At 31.2% G+C, this 20,755-nt stretch overlaps 4 protein-coding genes across 4 annotated transcripts; all 4 read left to right on the plus strand.

Annotated features, from left to right (window-relative positions):
- The first annotated feature begins 2,984 nt into the window (after positions 1–2,984).
- On the plus strand, positions 2,985–3,566 carry LOC120580882 (classical arabinogalactan protein 1-like). Its single transcript, XM_039835090.1, has 2 exons — positions 2,985–3,123; positions 3,295–3,566. The coding sequence occupies exons 1-2, from the start codon at positions 2,985–2,987 to the stop codon at positions 3,564–3,566; spliced, it is 411 nt and encodes a 136-aa protein (XP_039691024.1).
- A 2,830-nt stretch (positions 3,567–6,396) lies between these two features.
- On the plus strand, positions 6,397–7,169 carry LOC120575996 (mucin-1-like). The gene has a single exon (XM_039826945.1). The coding sequence runs from the start codon at positions 6,397–6,399 to the stop codon at positions 7,054–7,056; it is 660 nt and encodes a 219-aa protein (XP_039682879.1). The 3' UTR covers positions 7,057–7,169.
- Positions 7,170–13,727: 6,558 nt separating this feature from the next.
- Positions 13,728–14,423, plus strand: LOC120575997 (arabinogalactan protein 1-like). Its single transcript, XM_039826946.1, has one exon. It carries the CDS (start codon positions 13,728–13,730, stop codon positions 14,421–14,423), a length of 696 nt encoding a protein of 231 aa, XP_039682880.1.
- Positions 14,424–18,634: 4,211 nt separating this feature from the next.
- Positions 18,635–19,190, plus strand: LOC120575998 (proline-rich receptor-like protein kinase PERK8). The gene is made up of 2 exons (XM_039826947.1): positions 18,635–18,874; positions 18,981–19,190. Exons 1-2 carry the CDS (start codon positions 18,635–18,637, stop codon positions 19,188–19,190), a joined length of 450 nt encoding a protein of 149 aa, XP_039682881.1.
- The last annotated feature ends 1,565 nt before the right edge of the window (positions 19,191–20,755 follow it).

Below are 20,755 nucleotides of genomic sequence, written 5' to 3' on the forward strand. Positions count from 1 at the left end.
ATTAATATAATAAATAAATAAACTAATAACTAACTTTAAAATAAATTTCAAGATTAAAAATACAACAATTTACCAGAATATATTTTAAAGTTTTTGGTGTTGCTAAGAATGGTGAAACATCGATGCATAAACATTTGTCAAAAAAAAAAAAATCAATGCATAAATATTAATGTCTTTTGGACAATGAACTAGCATATAAAACAAATGAAATTTGAGCCATTAGATATGACGTGATTAACCTCATTTTGTTTGCGAGTAAATAACTTCATCACGTCCCCGTGAGTATAGCTCAGTTGGCAGGGACAATGCATTGTTATATGTAGGGGTCGGAGTTCGAATCCCGAACACCCACTTATTCACCTTATAAGGTGAATTCTAACCACCAGATTACCTAACAAAAAAAAAAACTTCATCACTCACATTGATATATATTGGACAAAAATTCACGTCCTTGATATATAATATCAAACAAACAAACTCATAAACTAACAAAATAATTCATCATGATGTTCAAACTTCCGTGAGAGCCTACATCGGTTTAGATTATCACATTAGACTGAAAGAAATTACACAAGTGAGATTCACTTCACATCTTCTTTCAAAGTCTTAAGGCATTATGTACATGAGTAATCTCTTTTATATGTTGCTCACATCTACTCTTGCTTACAATATGGAATTTAAACTCAAACTTTACACATTAACATCCCTCCATTATGTGTCAAAATCTTCATGTCCGTGATCCACCACCAAGAAGCACTCCCGCTCCCCCTGCAATATTGAAACGGGATGTGATACCATTGGAATTTCTGAAGGAGCATACACCAGTGTAGATAGACAATTTGGAGAAAGAGCAACCATGCAAGTGAGAATGATACCACCACATCTTCATCCAAAAATTTAAGGCTTACATATAATATTTTTGTTAACTAACACTTGATACATCACAATATTCTCTCTCAAATATGACGAAATTTTAGTCTGTGCTTGACACGGGTGTCCATACTAATATAATAAATAAATAAACTAATAACTAACTTTAAAATAAATTTCAAGATTTAAAATACAACAATTTACCAGAATATATTTTAAAGTTCTTGGTGTTCATAGTGACCGAACAAGCGCTTGGTCGTCGCCTTGTCAATCAAAAGAGGGGTGCCCACCGCACTTGCAATCTCACGAAGCGTACGCTCCATTCAATACTCCTGAGGCAATTCAAGTAATCGGATCCACACTTGTGCATGTGTGTTTCGCTGAGTATGCATGTTGAAGTCCTTTGACCACTCAAATAGTCTAAGAACACCCGGCCTCAAGTTCATCGTTCCCGCAGTCCAAACAGTGTGCATATCTGTTTCATTGCAAAAGAAAAATTCATAGAATCCCCTTCCGAGAGCATGCTCCATGCCCCTCCTGTTCTGTAGTTTTGTTTCAATTTCCCTTGTAGTATACGGTTTGTCTCCCTTTGTTTCAATATCATATGATTGTTTAAAACACAACAATGGTGGCATGGATTGACTATGTAAGGAAAAGCACAACAATGGAAAAGTCCCAAACTAAATATGGGATACACACCAGATCAATAATTGTTTTTCAAATGGGGGCCTAATTTAGTAATGGGACTAACCTAAATTGAATACGGTCCATTCAATTTTTTAACGGATTAAACATTTCATGTTTGTTCTTCCATGGGGACCTAGTTAGTAATGAGATTAACCTAAAAAGGAAATGTTTATTCCGACGTAGGGAGCATTCTGATAGCTTGAAGTTGATAAACCCCCTTCAGGTACTCGGTCATCACGATGAGACGTCCGTCCTTCAAGGGAACAAAATTCAACGGACGGAACTCTTTAGAAATCCACACAAAAAGAGTCAATTGTCAAATCAGCCCCTCAATTTGGTAGGAGCATTAATCGATGTTGAATTCGATACAACTCTTACTAAGGTACCTTGTCATCCAAGGCCGGACCTTTGGGGTGTGCAAGGAGTTCAATAGAACTGGCCTTGCCAAGGTATGGACCTCAAAAAGAAAATTTAGGGCTATTAGAATTGTGTCCTCTTGCTTTTGATGTTAAGTTTTTTTTGGGAGGGTGGTTTGAGGTTCATCATGTATACGGTAGTGATTTTCACATTTGGGTGTACCGCATATATACGACACCTTGTATTTATCTTTTAAAAAATTTAAATAGAACATTGTTCTTTTAATAAAAATACATTTTTATTTTATTATGGGCCTCTATTCACTTGCAGAGCCGAGCCTCTGGATTTGAAAGAACGGCCCTGCTGCCATCATGAGCCACAACATTCGCTTGTCTCCTAGAGAAGTCAACCCTGGAGTTTTTTTTTCTTCTTTAAAACAAAAATTGATTGTTTTCATACACAATTTGTTTATTTGTTACATGAAAATTTAAACTTCCATAAAACAAAATTGGATTCCTTATAATAGTGGTTCTAAGATAATATCTGTTGAAGATTTGAGATACTACAAATTGACAATTGTTTGTTACGAGAGAAGTAAAAAAAAAAAAAAAAAGAGAAAAATTAGATACAATTCTTAAAGTGCTTTTCGTACGATTCTTAACTTAAAATACATATTTTTTGGATATAACAAAACTTTGAGAAAATTATGAATTTGAGGAAATCATCGTGAATTTAGTTAAGAAACCATACGAAAAGCACCTAAGGAATTGTGCTTAAGTTTTCTCAAAAAATAAAAACCTTTTACAATTATTTTTTTTAAGTCAAAAAAGCCCTTGACAATTGCTTAATTTGTTATGGGAAAAGACGGATATTTTCCTAAGTAATGCTTCTGTTGATCTAAAATAAATCCTATCAATACAAATCTAAAAATAATCCAACTGAAAACAGAATTAGCCTAGAAACGCGAAGACGCAATTAAGCTTTCTATAAATAGATATAACCTTCCAACCCAAATATTCATAAGAATTTAACCCTAATATTCCCATTCTCCATCATCATTCTACTCTACTATGGCTTCTTCCAAAACCGCTGTGTTGATGCTTTTGGTTGCACTGTTTCTGAGTTCCGCTGTTGCTCGATCACCACCATCATCACCCAAGTCTTCTCCGTTTCCATCACCAGTGGCGTCTCCTCCGGTACCTCTGAATAGTGCTCCCTCTCCTTCACCGTCTGCTTCCTCTGGTTCTCCTGCTGCAGCTCCTGTTGTCGCTCCATCATGGATCTCTACCCCACCATCTCAAGGACCATCGCCTACTATTTCTCCTTCTGCTGCTGCTCCTGATGTGACTCCATCATCGATCTCTACTCCTCCGTCTCAAGCACCCTCGCCTGCGATTTCCCCATCAGCTAACTCAACAGCATCTGCTCCCGTACCTGTGAAGAGCAGTCCTTCTATTTCACCGTCTGCCATCAACTCTCCATCATCTCCTCCTCAAGCTTCCCCCGCAGCCACTCCGGCCATCACTCCATCATCGATCTCTACCCCTCCTTCTAAAGCACCATCAACGTCCACGAACGACGCCGCTTTGAACAGATTTACCCTTGCCGGATCTGCTGCTGTCGTGGTTTTTGCTGCTGCTTTGATGATGTAGAGAGTTAGGCTTAGTTTTTTTTTTGTATAGACGCTGAGTTTTGTTTTTAATCAAGAAATTTACATATTCCTGACTCTTGTTATTTTGTTTTTTATTACGAATTTACATGAATCTATTTCTGTTATTTGCTTGCAATTATTTTTTATACTAATATTTACGTAGTCGATTATTGTTTTGAACTCTACAACAAAACAAATTTATTGAAGAAGAAAAAAATTAACTCCATCAATGTTTTTTCGATTATGATGGACAAATGAGAGTAATTGAATGGAAACCATAATCAAAAACCGAAGAAATTTAGTAATTGAATGTTTTTTCCACCAATGTTTATTTGTTTGGTGTATACTATTTCTACAGTCCTTTTTTCTTTGGTGCTAGATCAAACATGCTGTTTAAAAAAGGCTCAAAATATCCTGCTTATTTGGTTTTTCTTTGTGAGGAAATTTAGTATTTTTGCATTTAGGGTTTCTTTAAACCATTGCCACGAAATTGAAAAGAGTTCATTTGATTTGTTAAGGATTAGAAGATCTATGTTATGGTTTGGTTTTGTTACTATAGTGAATAATTTTAAATGTATTCTTCACTACTTTATGTATTTGTAATTTCTAATAGTAGTAGGATACAAGTACAGTGATTATGGTATGTTGTACATTTGAAAGACTGAGAATGTGTAACGATTGCATACTTCATGGATATAGATGCTGAGTTAAATGAAGAGAAACTATAATTGCATACTTAATGGGTATAGATGCGGAGTTGATGGTATCTGCATAAAGAGTATCCTTGTGCGCTCTTTAAGGATTATAAAACAAGAACTTATTTTATAAAATAAATCAAATGAATGGATGAACTTTTGTTGTTAAATATTCGGTAATTATAATATTTTTAACAAAATTCCTTTTTTTTTTTTTGAAATTGTATCCATGTATATTTGTTTATATCCACGAATACCTCAAAATTATCCACTTAACAGAGTTTGTTGTGGAATGAAAAGGCACGTCTATCATATTTATCCAATAGAAGAGACGGGGATTTCAAACTATTTGTGTCCATGAATATTAACTTACGTCCTTGTTTTCAAACGATTGTCGAAAAAATTTAGACCATGTTTCAAGACTTTATGCCAGCGATGAATAACGATGTGGTTCAAGACCAATTATAAATAAAAATAATGTCAAGTGGGAACCAAATATCATTTACCACCTATGAATTATGATAGTGTTAACTTACTGCATATGAATGATATAGCCAAATATTTTAGTAGTAGGCGTTGAGGTAAAACACATTGCAGCCAACCAAATAGACCACAATATCAATTAAGTGGTATAACAATGATTTTGGTATTGAATAATTTAGAGATGATTTTTAGAAATTCTATAAAAAAGTTAGAATTTATTTTGCGTTTGTTTACAAATATAAAAATCATTTTTAAAAAAAAATATTTTGTATGTTTCGATAAAACTGTATAAAAGAATTTTTTTTTTATACAAATCAGTTCAATCTTAACAACTTCTAATTGCTAACTAAAAAAATATTTTCCTATAAGTTACACTTAACAGCTTCTCATTCGAAGTTCCTTAAAAAAAAAGCTTCCCATTTGAATTTGTTTTTAGATTTTTTTAAACTTTTGATTTTTTTTTAAAAAAACTTCTACCAAACGGATCCAATAGACTTATAAGTGATTATTATTATTTTTTTAAAACTGATTTTTTACTTAAAAAATGTTTAACAAATGAGCTCTTAAACTGGCGATTAATAAGATTGGCTATATTATTAGTGTTATTGAACAATATAAGAATTTATATGATATTTGTTATATTTTTAGTAAAAGATAAACATAGTTTGTTACAATTTGAATTAGACTCATATATAAAAATTGATTTTAAATATGTTAAATTGTTGGTTTTACTGATAAGATAAGAATTTATATAATATTTAAAAAAAAAACAGAATTTATATTATATTTATTATAATGTTAAATAACATTGTTTTTTATGATTTGAAAGCAAACCATATATGTACACCATTTTGAACTAGATTTTTTTCTTCTATTTTTACCCTTTAAATTATTTTATCATTTTTATAATATTATTTAAGAGGTGTAAACAAATATTCTTCTAGTGATTTTCACATTTAGGTGTACCGCATATATACGACACCTTGTATTTATCTTTTAAAAATCTTAAATAGAACATTGTTCTTTTAATAAAAACACATTTTTATTTTATTACGGGCCTCTATTCACTTGCAGAGCCGAGCCTCTGGATTTGAAAAAACGGCTTTGCTTTCATCATGAGCCACAACATTCGCTTGTCTCCTAGAGAAGTCAACCCTGGAGTTTTTTTTTCTTCTTTAAAACAAAAATTGATTGTTTTCATACACAATTTGTTTATTTGTTACATGAAAATTTTAACTTCCATAAAACTAAATTGAATTCCTTATAATAGTGGTTCTATGATAAGATTTGTTGAAGATTTGAAATACTATAAATTGACATTTGTTTGTTACGGGAGAAATAAAAAAAAAAAAACCTTTTACAATTATTTTTTTTAAGTCAAAAAAGCCCTTGACAATTGCTTGATTTGTTATGGGAAAAGCCGGATATTTTCCTAAGTAATGCTTCTGTTGATCTAAAATAAATCCTATCAAAACAAATCTAGAAATAATCCAACTGTAAACAGAATTAGCCTAGAAACGCGAAGACGCAATTAAGCTTCTATAAATAGATAACCTTCCAACCCTAAAAATTTGTTAATAACAATATCAGTGCTTCAAAACTTTATATAGTTAACCCTAATATTCCCATTCTCCATCATAATTCTACTCTACTATGGCTTCTTCCAAAACTGCTGTGTTGATGCTTTTGGTTGCACTGTTGCTGAGTTCCGCCGTTGCTAGATCATCCCCCAACTCTTCTCCGTTTCCATCACCTGCTATTTCTCCCTCCGCTAACTCCCCTGTGAATAGTGCTCACTCACCTTCACCGACTGCTTCATCTGGTTCTCCCGCTGCCCCTCCTGCTGTTACTCCATCGTCGATCTCTACCCCTCCTTCAAAAGCACAATCGCCTGCTATTTCTCCCTCCACTGACTCACCAGTGGCGTCTCCTCCGGTACCTGTGAATAGTGCTCCCTCTTCTTCACCGACTGCTTCATCTGGTTCTCCCGCTGCTGCTCCTGCTTTTGCTCCATCATCGATCCCTACTCCTCAATCTCAAGCACCATCGCCTGCGATTTCTCCCTCAGCTAACTCATCAACATCTGCTCCCGTACCTGTGAAGAGCAGTCCTTCTACTTCACCGTCTGCCATCAACTCTCAGTCATCTCCTCCTCAAGCTTCCCCCGCAGCCACTCTTGCCATCACTCCATCATTGATCTCTACCCCTCCTTCAAAAGCACCATCAACGTCCATGAACGACGCCGCTTTGAACAGATTTACCATTGCCGGATCTGCTGCTGTCGTGGTTTTCACTGCTGCTTTGATGATGTAGAGAGTTAGGTTGAGTTATTTTTAGCGATTAGTTTTTATTTTGTTTTTGACTTATTTTGTGTTTAATCACGAATATACATTTTCCAGACTCTTGTTATTATGTTTTTTTTTTTTTTTATCTGGAATTCACATGATTCTGCCATTTGCTTGCAATTATTTTTTATACTATTATTTGCTATTATTGTTTTGATTGTACATGATATGAAAAATATTTTTAGTTTTGTTTGGTAATTTCTTTCATCAGGGCTAGTACGCTCTCCCTCACAGATCCTTAGTCTTTTTTATGAAAATTAATTATTATAATTGTTTAAGCATGGTTTATACCTAAATTCTATTCCAAATAGTTATATGTTTGTACCTAATTTCTATTCCAAACAGTGAAAGTGCTAAACAGAAACACAATACTTTGATTTTAAACAGAAACACAATACTTTGATTTTAAACAGAAACACACATAATTATAAAAACATAAACTGCTCATAATTATAATAGTTTGACTGAGGGATGAGAAAATGAGGTAATTTTGGAATTTAAGATGCATCTTTTTTTATTTTTTCAGGCAGAGTTTAAGATGCATCTGTATATTACATTATCACTTAGTGTGTGTTTGGATACACGTTTGCCAATCCATTACCGTGTCCCAATGCACGGTTGCCGTGAAAATTCTGAAGCTTGTATATCAAGATTCTGCGTTGTCGTGGTTTTCAACGCGATTTTGTCCAAATCCGACGCCATTCCAAACACAAGTTTACTGAAAGTATATCACATTATCTCTTCCTTCAGATGCATTAGAGGCTTTCAATGTTAAAGGAGTTATGCCACAACAAAACATCCCTTCACAATCAGGGGTGATAATAAAATCCGCATCCATGGATACTTTAGTGAATATTTATGGATAAAATAATCAGATATTTCAACTATCCGTTATTTAATAAATATAGATGCAGAGTTGATAGTATGTGCATCCTCACATATCCATACTCGCTATTGAACTAAATAAATTAAATATATATTATTACTACTCTTTCAATTTAAGTACAAAAAAAAAAATATAATACTATACAAAATTATTACACGCCGATTCAATTATCCTCTAAAACAAACCAATAATGTTACACTATAACCAAGGAACTTTATTTTTGTTAAATATGATTAACTTTTCTTTTATTTTTAGAAATGTTTATTTTTTAGAAATGAAATGAAATGTTTTTTTTTCGAAAAATAAAAATGAATGTGATTAACTTTTATTGTTAAATATTCAGTAATTATATTTTTCTTTTTTAAAATTGTATCCATGGATATTTTTAGAGATTTTATAAAAATCAAAATCTATTTTGCGTTTGTTTACCAAAATAAAAATCACTCTTTTTTAATATGTTTAAATACAACTATATAAAAGGAATTTTTCGATACAAAATCAGTTCAATCTTAACAACTTCTAATTGCTAACTAAAAAAAATATTTTCTCATAACCTACACTTAACAACCTCTCATTCAAAGTTGTTTTTAGATTTTTTTTTTAATTCTGATTTTTTTTTTAGGGAAACTTTTAATTTTTTTTTTTTTTTAATTTATAAAAAACTGATCTGTGTGAGAATAGATGAGCGGCAATGGTGGTCAAATTTGCTCTGGCGAGGTAATGGCGGTTTCAGATGAAGTGGTGATGATGTCTACACGATGGAACGAAAGATGCATGCAGACTCGTTAACACTACAACGCTCAAGTCGGTAATAACAATCACTTCTTTTACAATTTTGGTGGGTTAGTTTATCTTATTAAAAAAAAAAAAATCACTTCAGTAAAAAAAAAAAAACTTAATTTCTGTGGATACAACTATAAAAATAGATTTTTTTTGTTACAAAATTACCTTCATATTTGGATACTTATTTTCTCCCCCTCTCGAAACATCTATTTTTTGAAAAACTGTTTTTAATATCTTCTTATTTGAAGGTTTGTTAGGTACCGTTTGCCCCGACTTTTTTTTCAGTTTTTCTACATTTTTAAGGAGAAGGTAGGCCAAACACAATATCAACAAAGTACCTTCGAAAAAAAGTACTTTTTTTAGAATGCATAAAATTGATCACTTATATATTTTTATGTTTTTAAAGGAATTTTATTATCTTTTTAGGCCAAATACTTATCTACTTTTTTTAGAATGCATAAAATTGAGGTATCTATTTTTTAAGAAATTTTATTATCTTTTTATCACTTATAAATTTAATTTTAATATCGTTTAATTATGACAACCTCACAAATATTTTTATTCATGTTGTCATTGAATGACACCAAATATTTTTATTCCCTTTCTACAACCTCACAAATATACACACACACATTAGCGTTTAGAGTAATATTTTATGTATGTATGTCTGTTTTTTTGTTACGCTAATGCGTATAATTTTTTCAGTGTTGCGCAATCCGTACAATTATTATTTTTATAAAATTTTGATTTTAATTAAAAGTACTAGTATAGATGCCTAAAAAAATTAATATATTTTACACATTTGTATTGTAACAAATTATGCATATCTTTTTCTTATGAAAAAAAACTAAACATATCTTTTTCAATGACACCAACAATGTAACAAATATAATATCATATAATATAAATTCTTATCTTTTTAAATGACACCAAAAATATGATATTCTTATAACAAATTTTTTTAGTATAATTGGAAAAGAAAAAATAAATTATTTTCTAGCTTAACTCAGTTGATATAGACAATGTATAAATTATGCAAGGTCGCGCGTTCGAACCACGAACATCACCAAAAAAATATAATAAATTCAAAGTTTTGTACAATATTTTTGCCAAACAACTTTTAACTTAAAAATAACTTTAGAATTAAAAAAAAATAAAGAAACCAAACAGCTTTAACTTTTTCCTTAAAGAACTTTATTTTAAAGTAGTTTTTAGACTGAAAAAAAGTCTGGCCAAACGGTACCTTAATATATTTTTCTGTAGATCTTTGTTCTTTTCAAAACAAAAAAAACTATAACAAATAGAAACAATGCTCTTTAAAATATACTCCCCCCATTCCTTTTTAAGTGTCTTTTTAGGGTGAATTTTCGTTTCTATTTAACTGTCTTTTTGGTATTTTAAGAGTACGATTTGTTAATTATACCCGCTTTGTCAATTACTTTTATCTTTTTCAATAAAACTAATTAATGTTATCTATTTGAAAAATTAAAGTTTGTTTTTACAAACAATGGTTTCATGAAGACTTAAAATTCTATAAATATGATGAGTAGCAATTGTTTAAAATTTCAAGTGCAGAGTAAAAGAACAAATTTGAGAGAAGAAAAATAAAAAACTCCATGAATTCAAAAGGAAGAAAATTGACAATTGTTTATTATGAAAAGAGAGCGCGCAAAAAATTGGAATTTTGTTGGAGAAAAAGTTAATAACTGACAATTTTTTGTGACGAGAAAAATATAAAATAATAAATTTATTGGAAAGATAAAGTGTGTTCAGAAAAATAGGAATTTGTTGGTGGATTAAAATGAGCATGATAGGAAAAATACTTTTAGTTTTGTTTGGTAATTTCTTTGATCAGAGCTAGTACACTCTTCTTCACATATCCTTAGGTACTGTTTGGTCCGACTTTTTTCCAGCTTCTCTACGTTTTTAAGGAGAAGTTAGGCCAAACACAATATCAAAAAAGTACCTTCGAAAAAAAGTATTTTTTTTAGAATGCATAAAATTGAATGGAATGAGCTTTAACCAAAAGTTGTTGAATGCTACTTCAAAAAACTACTTTTCTGTAATTTATTTCACAAACACTTCTCTTCAACTCACACATGCAACCTTATCTTTTATTTTTTAATATTATATTTCAATTTATTTTTTTCTTCCATTTATTTTTTTCTTTGAACCGGTCCATATAATTTTTTTTTAAAGGAGAATCAATTTAATTTTATTATCTATTTTAGAAGGAATTTTATTATGTTTTTATCACTTATATATTTAATTTTAATATTGTTTAATTATCACAATCTCACAGATATTTTTATTTATGCAGTCATTGAATGACACCAAATATTTTTATTCTCTTTCTTCAACCTCACAAATATACACACGCAATAGCGTTTAGAGTAATATTTTATGTCTGTATGTCTATTTTTTTGTTGCGGCAATGCGTATAATTTTTCAGTGTTGCGTAATGCGTATAATTATTATTTTTATAAAATTTTGATTTTAATTAAAAGTACTTGTATAGACGCCTAAAAAAAATTATACTTAATTATATATTTTACACATTTATATTGTAACAAACTATGCATATCTTTTTCTTATTAAAAAAACTAAACATAACTTTTTTAATGACACCAACAATGTAACAAATATAATATCATATAATATAAATTCTTATCTTTTTAAATGACACCAAAAATATGATATTCTTATAACAAAATTTATTATACAATAGAACTGGAAAAGAAAAAACAAACTATTCTTTGGCTTAGCTCAGTTGATATAGACAATGTTTAAATATATGCAAGGTCGCGGGTTCGAACACCATACACCACAAAAAAAAAAAAAATTAAAATTTTGTACAATATTTTGCCAAATAACTTTAGAACTAAAAAAAGTAAAGAAATCAAACAACTTTAACTTTTTCCTTAAAGAGCTTTATTTTAACTTTGTTTTAAAATAGCTTTTAGACCGAAAAAAGCCTAGCCAAACGGTACCTTAGCCTTTTTTATGAAAATTAATTATTGTAATTGATTGAGCATGGTTTATACTAATTGCTATTCCCAATAGTTTTGGTTGTGTGGAGAATGTCGACGACCGCTAGCCTTAGTGAAAGTGCAAAACATAAACAAAATCGTTTGATTCTAAAGAGAAACACACACATAATAAAAACATAACTGCCCATAATTGCTATCATAAGCAGTCTATCACAATCCATTGTTTTGTTTATTATTATAATTGTGCTTCTTTGGTTTCTTTGTGATGAAATTTAGTATTTTTGCATTTTTTGGTTTCTCTAAACCATTGCCGCGAAATTGAAAAGAGTTCAGTTGATTTGTTTAGAATTAGACGATCTGTGTTATAGTTTGGTTTTGTTACTACATAAGATGAATGATTTTAAATGTATTCTTCACTATTATATGTATTTGTGATTTCTAGTTAGTGTAATTTCAGTAGTAGTAGGATACAGGTATAGTGATTATGAGTAACAATATCTGCAAGTCCTTGCTTTTGCCCCTAATCAGAATTTTAAATGAAGAGAAACTATAATTGCATACTCAAACTCCGTTAATAATCGATAATAGTTTGACTAAGGAATGAGAAAATGAGGTAATTTTGGAGTTTAAGATGCATCTTTTTTTAGTTTTTGAGGTAGAGTTTAAGATGCATCTGTATATCACATTATCATTTACTGTGTGTTTGGATACACGTTTGCCAATCCAATTCCGTGTCCCAATGCACGTTTGCCGTGAAAATTCTGAAGCTAGTATATCAAGCTTCTGCGTTGTCATGGTTTTCAACACGATTTTGTCCAAATTCGACGCCATTCCAAACATAAGTTTACTGAAAGTATATCACATTATCTCTACCTTCATATGCATTGGAGACTTTCAATCTTACAGGAGTTATGCCACAACAAAACATCCCTTCGCAAGCAGGGGTGTAATAAAATCTGCATATGTGGATACTTTAATGAATATTGATGGATAAAATAATCGGATATTTCAACTATCCGTTATTTAATGGATATAGATCCATACCCGTTATTGAACTAAATAAATTAGATATATAATCTTACCACTCTTTCAATTTATATAATTTTTTATATAATTTGAATAACGAAAAATAAAACGGATACAAAATTCTTTTACTAACCAAGTGATTATTGATTTTCCTCAATTTTTAAAACACGGGTACAAGACGGGTAACGGGGATATATGTACTCATTCCGAACCCACACACAAACTCGTCATGAATTTAGAAATTACATTATTACACATTGATATTTGCCATGTTATAAAACCTGTCATTGTTATTTAAAGTAGCAACCAAATCATTCGGTCAAAGAAATATTAAAGAGAGCATATTAATGAATAATGCATTATAACATTGCCCTCAAGGATGGAAAAAAACTTGATTTTTTTATTAAAAAAAAATGATTCCGTATTGCGATACCCACACCCGTCGGAGACGAGGATGAAATTCAATTTCTCACCGTAGTTAACCCTAATATTATTTGTTACATGAAAATTTAAACTTCCCTAAAACTAAATTTGATTTCCTATAATAGTGGTTCTATGATAAGATTAGTTGAAGATTTGAAATACTATAAATTGGCAATTGTTTGTTACAGGAGAGTAAAAAAAAAACCCTTGACAATTATTATTTTTTAAAGTCAAAAAAACCTTTGACAATTGTTTAATTTGTTACGGGAGAAGCAGGATATTTTCCTAAATAATGTGCTACTTTTGATCTAAAATAAATCTAAAAATAACAATAAATCTACCAACCAAAATAAATATAAATACAATAATAATATGAAAAAGATCACCAATTGAAAACAGAATTAGACTATTAATCTTCTATAAATAGATAAGCTTCCAACCCTCATATTTTCTTAATAACAATATCACTGCTACAAAACTTTATATAGTTAACCCTAATATTCCCATTCTCCTTCATCCTTCTACTCTACTATGGCTTCTTCTCATCACACCACTGTGTTGATGCTTTTGGTTGCACTGTTTCTGAGTTCCGCCGTTGCTAGATCACCACCATCATCACCCAAGTCTTCTCCGTTTCCATCACCTGCTATTTCTCCCTCCGCTGACTCACCAGTGGCGTCTCCTCCGGTAGCTGTGAATAGTGCTCCCTCTTCTTTAGCGACTGCTTCATCTGGTTCTCCCGCTGCTGCTCCTGCTGTCTCTCCATCGTCGATCTCTACTCCTCCATCTCAAGTACCATCGCCTACGATTTCTTCTCCTCCTGCTGCTTCTCCTGCTGTCGCTCCATCGTCGATCTCTACCCCTCCATCTCAAGCACCATCGCCTACGATTTCTCCTCTTGCTGCCGCTCCTGCTGTGACTCCATCGTCGATATCTACTCCTCCATCTCAAGCACCATCGCCTGCGATTTCTCCCTCCGCTAACTCAACGGTGGCATCTGCTCCCGTACCTGTGAAGAGCAGTCCTTCTCCTTCACCGTCTGCCATCAACTCTCCACCATCTCCTCAAGCTTCCCCCGCAGCCACTCCTGCTATTACTCCATCGGCGATCTCTACCCCACCATCTAAAGCACCATCAACGTCCACAAACGCTGCCACCACTTTGAACAGATTTACAGTTGCCGGATCTGCTGCTGTCGTGGTTTTCACTGCTGCTTTGATGATGTAGAGAGTTACGCTGAGTTTATTTTTGGGTTGATGCTGAGTTTTTCTTTTTGACTTATTTTGTTTTTTAATCACGAGTTTACATAATCCTGACTCTTGTTATTATGTTTTTTTTATCTGGAATTTACATGAATATATTTCTGCTATTTGCTTGCAATTATTTGCTTTGTCGATTGTTGTTTTGAATTGTACATCATGATATCCCTTCAAAAAACAAAATAACAAAAAAGAACTTCATCAATGTTTATTGGATTATGTATTATTTTTTGGTTTTGTTTGGTAATCTCTTCCATCAGAGATGGTACACTCTTCCTCACAACAAAACCTTAGTGAAAGTGCAAAGAAGATGTGGTAACAACAAAACCTTAGTGAAAGTGTAAAACAGATGTGGTAACAACAAAACCTTATTCAGACAATCTGATAGAAACTGGTACACGTAACCAAAGAAAAGAGAAATAATGCAACAATCCTTTGATTCTAAACAGAAACACAATCCTTAAAAAATAATAAAAACATAACTGCCCGTAATCGCTATCATATGCAGTCTAACACAATCCTTTGTTTTGTAATAGATTTTCTTATAATGAACTTATTATCTCTAAACCATTGCCACGAAATTGAGAAGATTTCATTTGATTTGTTTAGGATTGGACGATCTATGTTATTGTTTGGTTTTGTTACTATAATCAATGATTTTAAATGTATTCTTCACTACTATGAGATCGTATATCATCTCTCAAAAAAAAAAAAAAAAGGATAAGTATATCATACTAAGAAAAATATTTTCTCATAAGCTACATTTAAGAACCTCCCATTCGAAGTTGTTTTTAGATTTTTTTTAGGGAAACTTTTGATTTTTTTTTTAATTTTTTTTTATAACAAACTGATCTGTCTGGTGAGAATAGATGAGCGGCAACGGTGGTCAAAATTGCTCTGGCGAGGTAATGGTGGTTTATGATGCAGTGGTGATGATGTCTGCACAGTGGAACGAAAGGGGCATGCAGGCACGTTAACACTCCCCCTCTCGAAACATCTACTTTTTAAGAAACTACTTATAATATCTTCTTTTTAAGAAACTATTTATATCTTCTTTTTAAGAATATAAATAAAAAAATCATTTTTTTATAAGAAATGGGATTTTCGGTATAGGAATAAACAAACCATGGATAAATCTAAGCGACTCTTTCTTAAATCTAAGCAATCTTTTCGTAGGAGTTTGTCCCCGATCCAATCGGGGGATCGAATTGATTATAAAAACATGAGTTTACTTTATCAAGTTATTAGTCACCAAGGAAAAATATTATCTAGACGCGTGAATAGATCAACCTTAAAACAACAACGATTAATTACGATTGCTATAAAACAAGCTCGTATTTTATCTTTGTTACCTTTTGTTAGTTTTAATTCGTTACCGTTACCTTTTGTTAATAATGGAAAAAAAAAATATGAAAAAAAAATGAAAAAAGCGAGTCGATCGGTAGAACTCCTACTACTGTTCTAAAAAAATTAAATAAATAATTACTCTTCAAGTAAATTTCATTTTGAATCGAAACTCAAATTCAATGCGGATTTATATATATTTTTTTTTCGGCGAAAAATACGACAATCCTATTGAGGATGTTGCGTTGTAAGAAAAAAGATAATAGGTGAAGAAGAATAATTTTCTTGAGCGGGGTTGTTTATTTATTTTGATAACTTTATCATATGAATTCTATTTTATCATACAAATCTCTTTTATTCTACCACCTTCCCGGAGTTGAGTCTCCGTGGAATTTTTATTATTTTATGATCTCCTTAGCAATCATAAAAAGACAATTCCCTTTTAATATAGCAATTTGTGCAGCTATTTTACGATTAAGAAGCAATTGACTCTTGTACAGATTGTCTCAATAATATAGTTTTTAGGCCAACGATGAATAATGATATAGTTCAAGACCAATCATTAAAAAAAAAAATCAATGTCAAGTGGGAAACAAATATCATTTACCCCTATATGCATTATGATAGTGTTTCTTACTGCATTTGAATGGTATAGCCATTAACTCAAATATCTTAGTAGTCAGTATTGAGGTAAAACACATTCCAGCCAACCAAATAGACCACAATATCAATTAAGGCCCCGTTTGGATAAACAGCTTATATAGATGTTTATGGCATTATGGCTTATAACATTAGAGCTTACTTCATAAGCTCTTATACTTGATAAGCTATTTATGTTTGGATATGTACACTAAAAAGTACTTACATAAATTGAAGTGTTTGGATCTGACATTACATAAGCAATTATCGAAATTTTAAATATTTTTAATTTAACAAAAAAATCAAAGAATCGAAACACAAAAATGAAAGATAATAGTGTACAGTTTGTTACCAAAAAAAGACAAGTTAAGTTTGTTTTATTTATTTAGTTTCATTTTGTTACGTAACAAAAAAATAATAAATTTTTTTCTTCAAAAAAAAAAAAAAATCTTAGTTCTGTGTGTTATTTTGGTAAGATAAGTATATAACAATTTTGTTACTCATGCACCGTCAAAGATAACTAACATTATAATTAAAATATATGTTTGTTTCTGAAAACAAAAAAAAAAAAATTAAAATATATGTTTTGAAAAAGTTGATCCAGAGAGAATCGAAGGAGGTTACATAAATTCATAAGCTCCTTGTTAAGCCAGAGGGTAAGCTGAAAATTTAGGATTATTAAAATATGGCATAAGCAGCTTATGAAACTATGATAAGCTATTTTTATTTATTTACCCAAACACCTTTAAAAAGGCTTATGGGAGTAGATAAGCCCATATAAACTCAACTTAAGCCAATTCAAACGGGGCCTAAGTGGTATAGGGTTCGTATGTTACAAATTAAACTAACAATGATTTTGACATTGAATAAAATTATAATCTATTTTGCGTTAGTTGACCAAAATAAAAATCACTATTCTTTAAAATATAATTTAGTATATTTGATTACAAACTCAGTTCAATCTTAACAATTTCTAATTGCTAACTAAATTGTTTTTTCTCACAAGCTACACTTAACAACTTCTTATTCAAAGTTGTTTTTAGGATTTTTAAATTCTGTTTTATTTTTTTTTAAGAATTTTTTTTTATAACGGATACAATACTCTTTTAAATGATAATTAATATTTTTTTAAAAAGGTGGTTTTTTACTTAAAAAAACTGTAACAAATGGACTCCTCTTCCGACGATTATTATATTGTTGGTATTATTGAAAAATATAAGAATTTATATTATATTTGTTATATCTATTCACTAATTATGAAGCTTACTCTTGGATTTCCTATCCTTCTCTCCAGGAAACCCTTCCTCTGCCTTCTCTCTAGAAAACAACAGACTCAATTACCACCTAATTTGGCCACCACCCACATTTGTCACCATGTAGCACTCTCTCGTGGCGGTGTGATGAGCGGCGTTTTGACCTCCGCGCCACCAAACTTCCATTTCCACCGTTTTGCTGACGGTTGTTTTGGTTTGTTCGAAGTCCTCTAGACCGGTGCCTTTTGTAACAGCTCATTTTTCACTAGAATTATTTTATTTATTTATTTATTATATGTATTTATGTGTGTTTATATGTGCTTAAAAAAATTATTTCTTGTGGCGATACACAAACTCGTCAGAGACGAAGATGAGATTCAATTTCTCATCATCGTTAGATATGTGTAGGGTAACTTGTAAGTATCTGGGAGTCGTGGGATAGAGACGACAAAAAATAAAACTCGTCTCCACCAATCCCATTGTCCTAATTTTATTACTCATAACTTACTCCTTTTCAATAAAATTAAAAATAGTTTTTTTCTTTGAAACAAAGTTTGATTGTTTTTTTTTATCCTTCCAAAAAAAAAAAGTTTGATGTTTTTTTACACAAATTTTTTTATTTGTTACATGAAAATTTAAATTTCCATAAAACTAAATTGGTTTCCAAATAATAGCGGTTAGATGATAAGATCAATTGAAGAACCGAAATACTATAAATTGGCAATTGTTTATTATGGGAGAGGGATATTTTCCTAAGTAAAGCTTCTATCTAGTATTAATCTTAAAATAAATCCTCTCAAAACAAATCTTAAAATAAGCTTCTATAAATAATAACCTTCCAACCCTACTATTTTCATTCTTCACAACACAATAATATCAGTGCTTCAAAACTTTATATAGTTAACCCTAATATTCCCATTCTCCATCATCATTCTACTCTACTATGACTTCTTCCAAAACCGCTGTGTTGATGCTTTTGGTTGCACTGTTGCTCAGTTCCGCCATTGCTAGATCATCCCCCAACTCTTCTCCGTTTCCATCACCTGCTATTTCTCCCTCAGCTGACTCACCAGTGGCCTCTCCTTCACCATCTGGTTCTCCCACTGCCTCTCCTGTTGTCGCTACATCATCGATCTCTACCCCTCCATCGCCTACTATTTCTCCCCCTGCTGCTGCTCCTGCTGTGACTCCATCATCGATCTCTACTCCTCCATCTCAAGGACCATCGCCTGCGATTTCTCCCTCCGCCTAGCTCAACGGCATCTTCATCTGCTCCCGTACCTGTGAAGAGCAGTCCTTCTCCTTCACCGTCTGCCATCAACTCTCCACCATCTCCTCAAGCTTCACCTGCAGCCACTCCTGCTATTACTCCATCGTCGATCTCTATCCCTCCATCTAAAGCACCATCAACGTCCACAAACGCCGCCGCCGCTTTGAACAGATTTACAGTTGCCGGATCTACTGCTGTCGTGGTTTTCGTTGCTGCTTTGATGATGTAGAGAGTTAGGCGTAGTTTTTTTTTTTGTATAGACGCTGAGTTTTGTTTTTATTCAAGAAATTTACTTATTCCTGACTCTTGTTATTTTATTTTTTATCACGAATTTACATGAATCTATTTCTGCTATTTGCTTGCAATTATTTTTTATACTAATATTTACGTAGTCGATTATTGTTTTGAACTCTACAACAAAACAAATTTATTGAAGAAAAAAAAGTAACTCCATCGATGTTTTTTCGATTATGATGGACAAATGAGAGTAATTGAATGGAAATCATAATCAAAAACCGAATAAACACATGGAAAATTATTTTTAGTTTTGTTTGGTGTATACTATTTCTATAGTCCTTTTTTATTTGGTGCTAGATCAAACATGCTGTTTAAAAAAGGCTCATAATATCCTGCTTATTTGGTTTTTCTTTGTGAGGAAATTTAGTATTTTTGCATTTAGGGTTTCTCTAAACGATGTGGTTCAAGACCAATTATAAAAAAAATCAATGTCAAGTGGGAGCCAAATATCATTTACCCCTATGCATTATGATAGTGTTAACTTACTGCATATGAATGATATAGCCAAATATTTTAGTAGTCGGCATTGAGGTAAAACACATTGCAGCCAACCAAATAGACCACAATATCAATTAAGTGGTATAACAATGATTTTGGTATTGAATAATTTAAAGATGATTTTTAGAGATTCTATAAAAAGGTTAGAATCTATTTTGCGTTTGTTTACCAATATAAAAATCATTTTTTAAAAAAAAAATTATTTAGTAAGTTTCGATAAAACTATATAAAAGAGATTTTTTTTTTTTATATATAAATCAGTTCAATCTTAACAACTTCTAATTGCTAACTAAAAAAATATTATCTTATAAGTTACACTTAACAGCTTCTCATTCGAAATTCCTTAAAAAAAAAAACTTCTCATTTGAATTTGTTTTTAGATTTTTTTAAACTTTTGATTTTTTTTTTAAACAATTCTAACAAATGGATCCAATACTCTTATAAGTGATTATTATTATTTTTTTAAAACTGATTTTTTACTTAAAAAACGGTAACAAATGGGCTCTTAAACTGGCGATTAATAAATATAAGAATTTATATTATATATATTTGTTATATTTTTAGTAAAAGATAAACATAGTTTGTTACAATTTGAATTAGACACATATATAAATTTGCATTTAAATATGTTATATTGTTGGTGTTACTGAAAGATAAGAATTTATATAATATTTAAAAAAAAAACAGAATTTATATTATATTTTTTATAATGTTGGTGTAAAAAATAACATAGTTTTTTACGATTTGAAAGCCACAAACATATATGTATAACACTGTATAAGAGGTGTACACCATTTTGAACTAGATTATTTTCTTCTAGTTTTATCCTTTAAATTATTTTATCATTTCATAATATTAATTAAATAATCAATTTTTTTTATAAGGCCAAGAGAAAGGTTGGGCATCCGAGAGAGTCTGAAGCATCTCAAATAGGGTGGGACGCTTCAAACACCCCCATCCTCCACCGCCTTTCAAATACGTAAAATTTTATTAAAAAAA

Source organism: Medicago truncatula, chromosome 6, assembly GCF_003473485.1.
Source record: "Medicago truncatula cultivar Jemalong A17 chromosome 6, MtrunA17r5.0-ANR, whole genome shotgun sequence".
NCBI classification, from domain to species: domain Eukaryota; kingdom Viridiplantae; phylum Streptophyta; class Magnoliopsida; order Fabales; family Fabaceae; genus Medicago; species Medicago truncatula.